At 44.2% G+C, this 12,355-nt stretch overlaps 1 protein-coding gene across 2 annotated transcripts in view; it reads right to left on the bottom strand.

The window, feature by feature from the left end:
- Positions 1-12,355, bottom strand: part of PRKCG (protein kinase C gamma) — a 452,626-nt gene that overhangs the window by 150,466 nt on the left and 289,805 nt on the right. For both annotated transcript variants that reach the window (XM_088459502.1, XM_088459496.1), the window contains exon 6: positions 10,670-10,826. In XM_088459502.1, coding sequence (XP_088315628.1) covers positions 10,670-10,826 — 157 coding nt within the window. The remainder of the gene's footprint in view (positions 1-10,669; positions 10,827-12,355) is intronic.

The following is a 12,355-nucleotide window of genomic DNA, read 5'->3' on the forward strand; positions in this document are numbered from 1 at the left end:
GTTCTTACACAAGCAACGTTCTTACACAGGCAACATTCTTACACAAGCAACGTCCTTACATACACAAAGTTCTAACACTGGCAATGTTCTTATACAAGCAAAGTTCTTACACAGGCAACGTCCTTACACAGACAACGTGCTTACACAGACAACGTGCTTACACAGACAACGTGCTTACACAGACAACGTACTTACACAGACAACGTTCTTACACAAGCAACTTTTTTTACACAGGCAACGTTATTAGATATGCAAAGTTCTTACACAAGCAATGTTCTTACACAGGCAATGTTCTTACAAGCAACATTCTTACACAGGCAACGTTCTTACACTGGCAAATGTTCTTACACTGGCAATGTTCTTACACTGGCAACGTTCTTACACTGGCAACGTTCTTACACTGGCAACGTGCTTAAACAAGCAACGTTCTTACACATGCAACGTTACTAGATATGCAAAGTTCTTCTACAAAGTTCTTACTCTGGCAACGTTCTTACACTGGCAACGTTCTTACACTGGCAACGTTCTTACACTGGCAACGTTCCTACACTGGCAACGTTCTTACACTGGCAACGTTCTTACACTGGCAACATTCTTACACTGGCAACATTCTTACACTGGCAACATTCTTACACTGGCAACATTCTTACACAGACAATGTGCTTAAACAAGCAACATTCTTACACAGACAACGTGCTTAAACAAGCAACATTCTTATACAGGCAACGTTCTTACACAGGCAATGTTCTTGCATACACAAAGTTGTTACACAGGCAACGTTATTAGATATGCAAAGTTCTTACACAAGCAACGTTCTTACACAGGCAACATTCTTACACAGGCAACATTCTTACACTGGCAACGTTCTTACACTGGCAACGTGCTTACACTGGCAACGTGCTTACACTGGCAACGTGCTTAAACAAGCAACGTTCATACACAGACAACGTGCTTAAACAAGCAACGTTCTTGCACAGGCAACGTTCTTACACAGGCAAAGTTCTTGCATACACAAGGTTCTTACATAAGCAAATTTCTTACAAAGGCAATGTTATTAGATATGCAAAGTTCTTACACAAGCAACGTTCTTACACAGGCAACATTCTTACACAAGCAACGTCCTTACATACACAAAGTTCTAACACTGGCAATGTTCTTATACAAGCAAAGTTCTTACACAGGCAACGTCCTTACACAGACAACGTGCTTACACAGACAACGTGCTTACACAGACAACGTGCTTACACAGACAACGTGCTTACACAGGCAACGTACTTACACAGACAACGTTCTTACACAAGCAACTTTTTTTACACAGGCAACGTTATTAGATATGCAAAGTTCTTACACAAGCAATGTTCTTACACAGGCAATGTTCTTACAAGCAACATTCTTACACAGGCAACGTTCTTACACTGGCAAACGTTCTTACACTGGCAATGTTCTTACACTGGCAACGTTCTTACACTGGCAACGTTCTTACACTGGCAACGTGCTTAAACAAGCAACGTTCTTACACATGCAACGTTACTAGATATGCAAAGTTCTTCTACAAAGTTCTTACTCTGGCAACGTTCTTACACTGGCAACGTTCTTACACTGGCAACGTTCTTACACTGGCAACGTTCCTACACTGGCAACGTTCTTACACTGGCAACGTTCTTACACTGGCAACATTCTTACACTGGCAACATTCTTACACTGGCAACATTCTTACACTGGCAACATTCTTACACAGACAACGTGCTTAAACAAGCAACATTCTTACACAGACAACGTGCTTAAACAAGCAACATTCTTATACAGGCAACGTTCTTACACAGGCAATGTTCTTGCATACACAAAGTTGTTACACAGGCAACGTTATTAGATATGCAAAGTTCTTACACAAGCAACGTTCTTACACAGGCAACGTTTTTACACAGGCAACATTCTTACACAGGCAACGTTCTTACACAGGCAATGTTCTTAAACAGACAACGTGCTTAAACAAGCAACGTTCTTACACAGGCAACGTTATTAGATATGCAAAGTTCTTACACAAGCAACGTTCTTACACAGGCAACGTTCTTATACAAGCAACGTTCATACACAGGTGACGTTCTTACACAGGCAATGTTCTTACACAAGCAACATTCTTACATACACAAACTTCTTACACAAGCAACGTTCTTCCATACGCACAGTTCTTACATACACAAAGTTCTTACATATGCAAAGTTCTTACACAGGCAACATTCTTACACAGGTAACGTTCTTACACAGGCAATGTTCTTACATACACAAAGTTCTTACACAGGCAACATTCTTACACAGGCAACGTTCTTATATACACAAAGTTCTTACATACACAAAGTTCTTACACAGGCAACATTCTTACACAGGCAACATTCTTACACAGGTAACATTCTTACACAGGTAACGTTCTTACCTACACAAAGTTCGTGCACAGGAAACTTTCTTACAAAAGCAACGTTCTTACATACACAAAGTTCTTACACATGCAAATTTCTTACACTGGCAGTGGTTTTCCACAAACAACGTTCTTACACAGGCAAAGTTCTTACACAGGTAATGTCCTTACACAAGCAACATTCTTACACAGGCAACGTTTTTACACTGGTAACGTTGTTAGATATGCAAAGTTCTTACACAAGCAACGTTCTTATACAAGCAACCTTCTTACACAGGCAACGTTTTTACACAGGCAACGTTATTACACAAGCAACGTTCTTACACTAGCAACGTTCTTACATGGACAACATGCTTAAACAAGCAACGTTCTTACACAGGCAACGTTATTAGATATGCAAAGTTCTTACACAGGCAACGTTTTTATACAAGCAACGTTCATACACAGGCAACATTTTTACACAGGCAACGTTATTACACAAGCAACGTCCTTACATACACAAAGTTCTTACACAGGCAACGTTCTTATACAAGCAACGTTCTTACCCAGGCAGCGTTCTTACACGGGCAACGTTTTTACACAGGCAACGTTCTTACACTAGCAACGTTCTTACATGGACAACATGCTTAATCAAGCAACGTTCTTACACAGGCAACATTATTAGATATGCAAAGTTCTTACACAGGCAACGTTTTTATACATGCAACGTTCATACACAGGCAACATTTTTACACAGGCAACGTTCTTACAAAAGCAACGTCCTTACATACACAAAGTTCTTACACAGGTGACGTTCTTACACAAGCAACATTCTTACATACACAAACTTCTTACACAAGCAACGTTCTTCCATACACAAAGTTCTTACATATGCAAAGTTCTTACACAGGCAACATTCTTACACAGGCAACATTCTTACACAGGCAACATTCTTACATACACAAAGTTTTTACACAGGCAACATTCTTACACAGGTAACGTTCTTACACAGGTAACGTTCTTACATACACAAAGTTCGTACACAGGAAACGTTCTTACACAAGCAATGTTCTTACATACACAAAGGACCTGATTCAGAGCCGGACGCTATTTGCGGACGCTCGTTCAGAAAAAGGGGCTGACTATTTAAATTAAGCGCTCGCTCTTTGCGGTCTGTTGACGCCTCTATGTCTGAACGAGCGAACGAAACATGCGCTCACTATTTTGGAAAAAACGCCCCCTGGCCGCTCGCATCCTACGTCATCTCCACTATATATTTGATTAATCGAGTACATCGAAAGGCGTATGAACTGCTCGCAGTGCTTGTGGTTGGATTTTCCTACCGCAATCATGCGAACAGTTCAGGCTAAAAGACAACCAAGTGACGTGGTCGATGACGCTGCTTTGTTAATTATGCACACCCTTAAAACGCCCGTTTTGACCGTTTGGCACGCCTGCATTCGGATCTCCACCCCCCCCCCGTTTTCAAGCACCTTCCCCTGTTACCACCCACAAACGCCTCATTCTGTCACTCAAATTAGCAGGCATTCCCATACTCATGCGCAGATGTGCGAACATCACTCGGAGCGAACGAGTGGCCGCTTACGAGCGGCTCTGAATCAGGCCCAAAGTTCTTACACATGCAAAGTTCTTACACTGGCAGTGTTTATCCACAAGCAACATTCTTACATACACAAAGTTCTTACACAAGCAACATTCTTACACAGACAACGTTCTTACACTGGTAACGTTACTAGATATGCAAAGTTCTTACCCAAGCAACGTTCTTACACAGGCAACCTTCTTACACAGGCAACCTTCTTACACAGCCAACGTTTTTACACAGGCAACGTTTTTACACAGGCAACGTTTTTACACAGGCAACGTTTTTACACAGGCAACGTTTTTACACAGGCAACGTTTTTACACAGGCAACGTTTTTACACAGGCAACGTTTTTACACAGGCAACGTTTTTACACAGGCAACGTTCTTACTCAAGCAACGTCCTTACATACACAAAGTTCTTACACAGGCAACGTTCTTACACAAGCAACGTCCTTACATACACAAAGTTCTTACACAGGCAACGTTCTTATACAAGCAACGTTCTTACACAGGCAATGTTTTTACACAGGCAACGTTCTTACACTAGCGATGTTCTTACACAGACAATGTGCTTAAACAAGCAACGTTCTTACACAGGCAATGTTATTAGATATGCAAAGTTCTTACACAGGCAACGTTCTTACACAAGCAATGTTCATACACAGGCAACATTTTTACACAGGCAACGTTCTTACAAAAGCAACGTCCTTGCATACACAAAGTTCTTACACAGGCAACATTCTTACATACACAAACTTCTTACACAAGCAACGTTCTTCCATACGCACAGTTCTTACATACACAAAGTTCTTACATATGCAAAGTTCTTACACAGGCAACATTCTTACACAAGCAATGTTCTTACATACACAAAGTTCTTACACAGGCAACATTCTTACACAGGTACCGTTCTTACATACACAAAGTTCGTACACAGGAAACGTTCTTACACAAGCATCGTTCTTACATACACAAAGTTCTTACACAGGCAGTGTTTTTCCACAGGCAACGTTCTTACACTGGCAACGTTCTTACACTGGCAACGTTCTTACACTGGCAACATTATTACATATGCAAAGTTCTTACACAAGCAACGTTCTTACACAAGCAACATTCTTACACAGGCAACGTTCTTACACAGGCAACGTTCTTACACAGGCAATGTTCTTACACAGGCAACATTTTTACACTGGCAACGTTATTACATATGCAAAGTTCTTACACAAGCAACGTTATTACATACATAACATTCTTACACTGGCAGTGTAACAAGCAACGTTCTTACACAGGCAATGTCCTTACACTGACCGTGTTCTTACACAAGCAATGTTCTTACATACACAAAGTTTTTACACATGCAACGTTCTTAAATACACAAAGTTCGTACACAGGCAACATTCTTACACAGGCAACGTTCTTACACACACAAAGTTCGTACACAGGCAACGTTCTTACACAGGCAATGTTCTTCATACACAAAGTTGTAACACAGGCAAAGTTCAGTGAGGGTATATTCTCACATCTGTGGCCCATGCAGACCAACATATATATGCCTAGTTAGGAGGCGTAAAGTTTGCACCCAGAATAGGGCAAGTGCAAGCCCACATTAATGATATTGTATATTTAAATGCAATTACTCAATATTCAAATGTGGATTACCTTAAAAATTAATAAATTAGTGCACAATGTATTTTATTTTCACCAATTAATATCAAGTGGCCATATAAATGATATTTTAATAAATCAATACCAGAAACTAATGCACTGAACATCTCTATACTAGAGACCATTGGTTCTCAGTCTGTATGGTGGGCTGTACTGGTGAAGCTTGCTTCAGATAGACAGACATACCCAGGCTAAAAGAGAAAATCAATGGGGAAGAAAAAAAAGATGAACAGGGAAAATCATAAGCGATATATGAGCAATGTCTGCCGCAATACAGAACATGACTAGCTGTGAATATGTGCCTAATTCTGTCCCTCTGCCCTCACTGCCTCATGCTGTAACATATGCTACAGTACACCATCAAGTGAGTGCTGCAACACCATTCTCCTGCACAGACAGAATATTATTGAATGGAATCTATCTGTGCAGTACTGCTAGCAGTGTGTGATGTTGTTAACAGGGGCGTATCTATAAATGGGTGCAGGGTGTGCGAGGAACATGGGCCCCTGAGTCCAGGGGGACCCTGCACCTCACACCCTGCACGCATAGTATTACTTACCTCTCTGGAGTCCCACGTCGGCGCGGGGGTCCGGCGCTGTAAAAACTACTGGAAAATGGCCGCCGCGGGCATTTTCCCGGAGACCAGCGCATACTCTATAGACTCTGGGCGCCCTCTAGTGCCCAGAGTCTATAACTCTGGCGCTGGTCGCGCACAGCTCAGTGCGCTGCCGGCCACCGGACAGAAAGGAGGGGGCCCGTGTTGGAGACTGCACACGGGCCCCCTCCTCTCTAGTTGTTAAGTAAGGGTTGTGCAGCCCTTTCGAATCACGGGGCCCTAGAGTATCAGCATTTTTTCCACGGCACCCCTGGGCCAAAAGTTTCTTACTGAGAAATTCTGTCAAGATGAAATGAAGTAAATTGTGCCTATATGTCACCCTTAGGGTCAGTTATGTGGTGGATGACAGGGCTGCACTTCTTTTTGTCCACATATTTTTTGATTGGCAGCCATTAGCACTGGTTAAAAATTAATTTGATTTGGTACTGGGGATCCACAGGTGCTAGTATGCCCCGGCATCTATCTAGGGCCCATAACATGTCCATAAGACGGACCAATACATTTCTGATACCATGCGTCTGAATAGCAACTGCGCCTCTGTGCGTACGCACTGTGCCAGACATAAGCTGGAGCAAATCACTTAGTAACTTAGACGCATGCGCAGTAGCAAAAAAATTGCTCAACTCCATGAACATTGCCTGCAGCTCAGAGTCGGGCCCAAACTGCTTTACTTTCTATGAATTGAAAAAGCTTTTTGAGCACTAACTAATCAGAGCGAAGCCAGTGTATTTGTAAACAGTGTTAACCAGTCATTCACATATGGGGCTTTGCATGGAGCAAGTTCTACGTTGGTTATGTTGTGTTTTTTTTGTTGTTGCTAAAACATGGCCCTTTGGAATACACTGTAGGTGAGAAAGAAATGAGCAAATGAGGGTTGTGTTGGGGAGGATTCATTTAATTAAAATACCTTTTTCACAACGTCCGTGTTTTATTCAATTTTCTTTTTACATGTGGACTACGGGCAGTGGCGGGCTGGGCCGGGGGGCAGGGGCCATGTGTCCCCCGGGCCGCAGCACCATGCGGGCCGCGGGCAGTCTGTGTCTGTGTGACCGGACGGAGTTACACACTACACAGTTACAAACACACAGCCGTGTGTTTGTTTTGAGTGGCAGCCAATGAGAGTCTGTCAGACTCTTACTGATTGCTGCTGCGCCCACTACAGGAACCGCTCCATCTTCCGGCTCCTGCAGTGGGTAATGGGAGAGATGTCATGACGTTATATGACGTCTCTCCCATAAGAGCGGCCCATAAGATGTCTCTCCCATAAGAGCGGCCCGGCCCGGGAGGACAGATGGAGGAGCGGATGGCGGTGGGAGCGGGGATTCAGGTAAGTGGGTTTTTTTATTACTTAATACGTGTGTGTGTGTGTGTGTGTGTACTGTGGGAGGGGGGGGGGACTACAACTGGGGGTACTACAAGGGGGAGAACACTACTGGGGCACTACAAGGGGGAGACCACTACTGGGGGCACTACAAGGGGGGAGACCACTACTGGGGGCACTACAAGGGGGGAGACCACTACTGGGGGCACTACAAGGGGGGAGACCACTACTGGGGGCACTACAAGGGGGGAGACCACTACTCGGGACACTACAAGGGGGAGAACACTACTGGGGGCACTACAGGGGGGAGAGCACTACTGGGGACACTACAAGGGGGATTACTACTGGGGGCACAACAAGGGGGGCTACTACTGGGGGCATTACAAGGGGGGGACTACTACTGGGGGAACTACAAGTGGGAGAGCACTACTGGGGGCACTACAAGGGGGGGAGTACTACTGGGGGCACTACAAGGGGGAGAGCACTACTGGGGGAACTACAAGGGGGGGAAGACTACTACTGGGGGCACTACAAGGGGGGGGACTACTACTGGGGGCACTACAAGGGGGAGAGCACTACTGGGGGCACTACAAGGGGGAGAGCACTACTGGGGGCATTACAAAGGGGGGACTACTACTGGGGGCACTACAAGGGGGGGATTACTACTGTGGGCACTACAAGAGGGGGCTACTACTGGGTGCACTGCATAGGGGGTACTACTACTGGGGGCACTATATAAGGGGCTTACTACTGGGTGCAGAAGGGGCACTGCACAGGGGGGACCACTACTGGGGACACTATATAAGAAGCTTACGACTGGTGGTACAAGGGGCACTGCACAGGGGGGACCACTACTGGGGGCACTGTATAAGGAGCACTGCATAGGAGGATCACTACTGGTGGCCTGTATAAGGGGCTGCTCTCCTGGGGCACAGAGGGCACTGCATATGGGCACCACTACAGGGGGCTGCCCCATATCTTTATATTTACTTTACATTAATTCCATATGGACCCGCCTCATCCCTGGAACCCTTGAGGGGAGGCTACTTCTCTGCCAGGGCCACCTGCATGCATTTGCTCCCTAGGCTAAAAGTTGCCAGCCAGCCCCTGACTACAGGTTACAGTGGACCTTAGATGCCAGGACATACAGGGGTCGATTCAGACCCGGACACTAAGCTGCACTCTCTCGCTGCCAAAAGGGGTCGGGTATGCAAATTCCGGGATCGCACTGTTTGGTGCAAGGACGCCCTCTGGGGGTCATTCAGACCTGCTCACAAGCAAAGGATGCTTGCAAGCTGGTCGATGTTGTGCGAATGCGCATGCGCACAACGGAGGGAGCTCCGTCGTGCGCATGCGCGAGACCCGGCGGGGTCTCGCACCAAAGGGGACGTGCTGTCGATGGTGAGTGACAGCACGCCCCCTTTGGTGGGCGTGCTTTGGGCGTGGCTGCCAGACGGAGGCGTTCCCATGGGAACGCCTACCATCTGAGTCCGGCCCCACTGACATCAGTAATGATGTCAGTGGGAGTGATTTTGGCTCTGATAGCCAAAATCACTCCTGGGCTTGCGGCAGCGAGACCCTACCGCAGGGTCTCGTCGCAAGCCCGATGGTCGCGATGGTCACCCACAGCTATGCAAGCGGCCAGGAGGCCGCTCCATTTTCAGGGAGGAGGATACTGATTCAGAGCGAGCGCTCTGGTCAGAGCGTTCGGCTCTGAATCAGGCCCTCTATGTCTTAAAGAGCGATGGCAGAGCGAACGCACGCCGGTATAAAGACGCCCACTTTTCTTACTTAGCACACGTCATCTGCAGGAAGTGTATGATTAATCAGAACCATTGACAGCTATCGGAGCTGCACGCAGCGCTTGAGGTAGACCCTACTCCACTGCAAGCACTGCGATGACTCAGGCTGAAATATAACCAGGTGACGTGTACAATGACGTTTCCTTGCTAATTATGTACACCCATAAAACTCTGTTTTTACGCCCAGACACACTTGCGTTCACAGCACCACTCCCCAGTTCACAAGCACCTTCCCCTGTTACCACCCACAAACGGCACATTCTGTCACTCAAAGTAGCGCTCAGTCTTTGCGCTAAGAGCGCACGATTCCCGATCGCAATGACTGTTATGCGCACGTGCCCTGCGATGCATACACAGATGGGCGACAATCGCCCATAGCGTGTGTCCGCGGCTTAGCGTCTGTGTCTGATTCGGGCCCACAGTGCTCTCGCTACGGAATACAGCCATGCCATGCTATTTTTTAGCAGGAACAAGCAGGAACTTGAAGTTCTTTAACCTCTCATTAACTATGATGCAATGTCCTGGGGGGTAAATGTATTTTCCATATAAGATAAGTTTTATTTTAAAGGCCCCTATGAGTGCCTTTTGTTTCTAAATACTATATATATATATATATATATATATAATGTATAACAATTCTATAGCTCCACCCCCAGTAGCTCCACCCACAGTTACTGACCCTACGTTTCCAAAAAATTAGCCCTGCAGTCATGTGATGAGCGGCCTAGGGTTGGTTGGGCACTATGGCAAGTGAACCCCTCTGGTCAAGTTTCCCTGTTATAGTGCCATCAGCCCTGACTGGTAAAGGCTTCTGCTGGTAGCCACAACCTCTGGGGATCCCATACCCTTGGTCCCACCTCCCAAAATGCTGGCTACGTGGCATAGGGTCAGAGACATGCTTTTTACAAAAATATATATATCAGGAAATCCACTTGATTTGTGGCGACTAATAAGTAGCACAACTGTAGCATTATATTACATTCCAGCCCCCGTAGTGTCTACTGCTCAGATGAAAACTATTTTAAACATTTTTTTAAAATTATTTAAATATATTAATTAAACAGCGATTAACATTAAATTAAAATAAATATACTATCTGTTAGGTGATCATTGAACCCTAAACAACAAAGCATATGTGATCTGCAAATTTCAAATTGTAAATTCTAATTAAGATCTATTAATGAGTTACTTCAAATAAATAAATAAATGATAGAAAATAATAAAATAATGGAAATTAGGTTAATAAACTACTAGACTGTTTACTTACAATATAAAGGCCTCATTCCAAATTGGGTTAAGAGTAGACTTGACAGTTCTGGTTTTCTGTTTGGTCAGGTTCTTTGGGTCTGGTATGAGCTTCAGCTTCACATAAGGATCTGACAAGCCATTGGGATCCATAGGGATTAGATTCCGTGCTTCACCCACTACCAAAGATAAATACAGTAATTTAAAAAAAACAGCAAGTACAGGAAATAAACAAATACAATTTTGATTAATGCTTTATGAAATCTAAGTCCACCTTCCAGAGTTATTCCTCAGCAACTTACTCATAGTTGTTAAAACATATGCATTTTGCAGTATCACCTGTACCCTAATCTGAACACCTTAAAGTCAAACAATGTATGTACCACTCCTAATGGCTGTAATTTTGTATTGTAAAATATATCTTGAAAAATGGAAAACTACAATTTTTTATCTATGTTTAATATAGATACAGTTCTGCTCAAAACTAATATTAAGTTATCCATAAATGTTAAAGCCTGCCATACAGGGTAAGTTTAACTTCAAAGAAGAGGGAGAAACGTGGAAGTGTGCTCAGAAAAGATTTATGTGTGGCTATTGCTGGGGGAGCGCTACCTCACCAAGCAGAGTTTATGTAAGTAAAATAGCAGCTGAGTCCACAAACCAGCCAGAGAGAGGAGAAAGGAAGATCTAGAAAGGGCAAATCCATTATAAGCGAGTCTAGAAGAGCTACCAATCCCTTAAAAGGTAGCTGCAAGTCTTACAGAGAAAGCTGCATGCTTAATAGAGAGTGCTGCCAACCTTATAGAGAAAGCTGCCAGTCTTGCTACAAAAACAGCCAACATATCATGGAAAGGTACATGTATAATAAACAAACAGTGAAGGGTTAAAATGTGTTATAAAAGAAGCTGTGGCTGCTCTTAACTATCTCTTTAACACTGCACTTTTCTTACCATGGCGGTGCCCTGGGGCGGCTTAGCTGGGCCAGTTTGGGGGTGTCCTGCGCTCTGGATTTGAATCCTAGTATTTTAGGGACCTACCCTAAAGAGGTTACTTGGATGTGGTGGGTAGGCCCATAACCTTGGCCAAGATTATGCTAAAAACCTCTATTGATTGCAAAATTCTATTGCATTTATATATTATTAATAATTTGGAGTTGTGCACCTGAGATTTGTCTGTTTTTGTGCCTGCAATTAGTCTCATCAGGTAGCACCTCCCATTATATATATATATATATATATATATATATATTACAGGGTGTGCAGTCCAGAAATCTTTCCCATATACTCCATTTAATGTGCTTTATTGCACACCTGAGGGAAAGGAGACGCCCTCAGTCTGGATTAGCACCCCTACCTTATTGGTTTAAAAGCATGGAGTCTGGTAATAGATATGCACACTGGTATTAGGCACAATTCTAGGTAAGTCCTACAAGTTTTATATACTGTAGTGCAACTTTGGTTCATTTTTGGGGCGTGGGTCCCCCGGATTGCCTTGGTTGATCTGTTTCAGGGCACCGCATTATAACACATTTTTCTTTTATAACACATTTTAACCCTTCACTGTTTGTGTATTATACATGTACCTCACTTTTTTATTTTCATTCTTAATATGCAGCTGTGGCTGCTCTTAACTATCTTTTTAACACTGCACTTTTCTTACTATGGCGGTGCCCTGGGGCGGCTTAGCTGGGCCAGTTTGGGGGTGTCCT

Source organism: Taudactylus pleione, unplaced genomic scaffold (assembly GCF_031769625.1).
Source record: "Taudactylus pleione unplaced genomic scaffold, aTauple2 ptg000041l, whole genome shotgun sequence".
Taxonomy (NCBI): domain Eukaryota; kingdom Metazoa; phylum Chordata; class Amphibia; order Anura; family Myobatrachidae; genus Taudactylus; species Taudactylus pleione.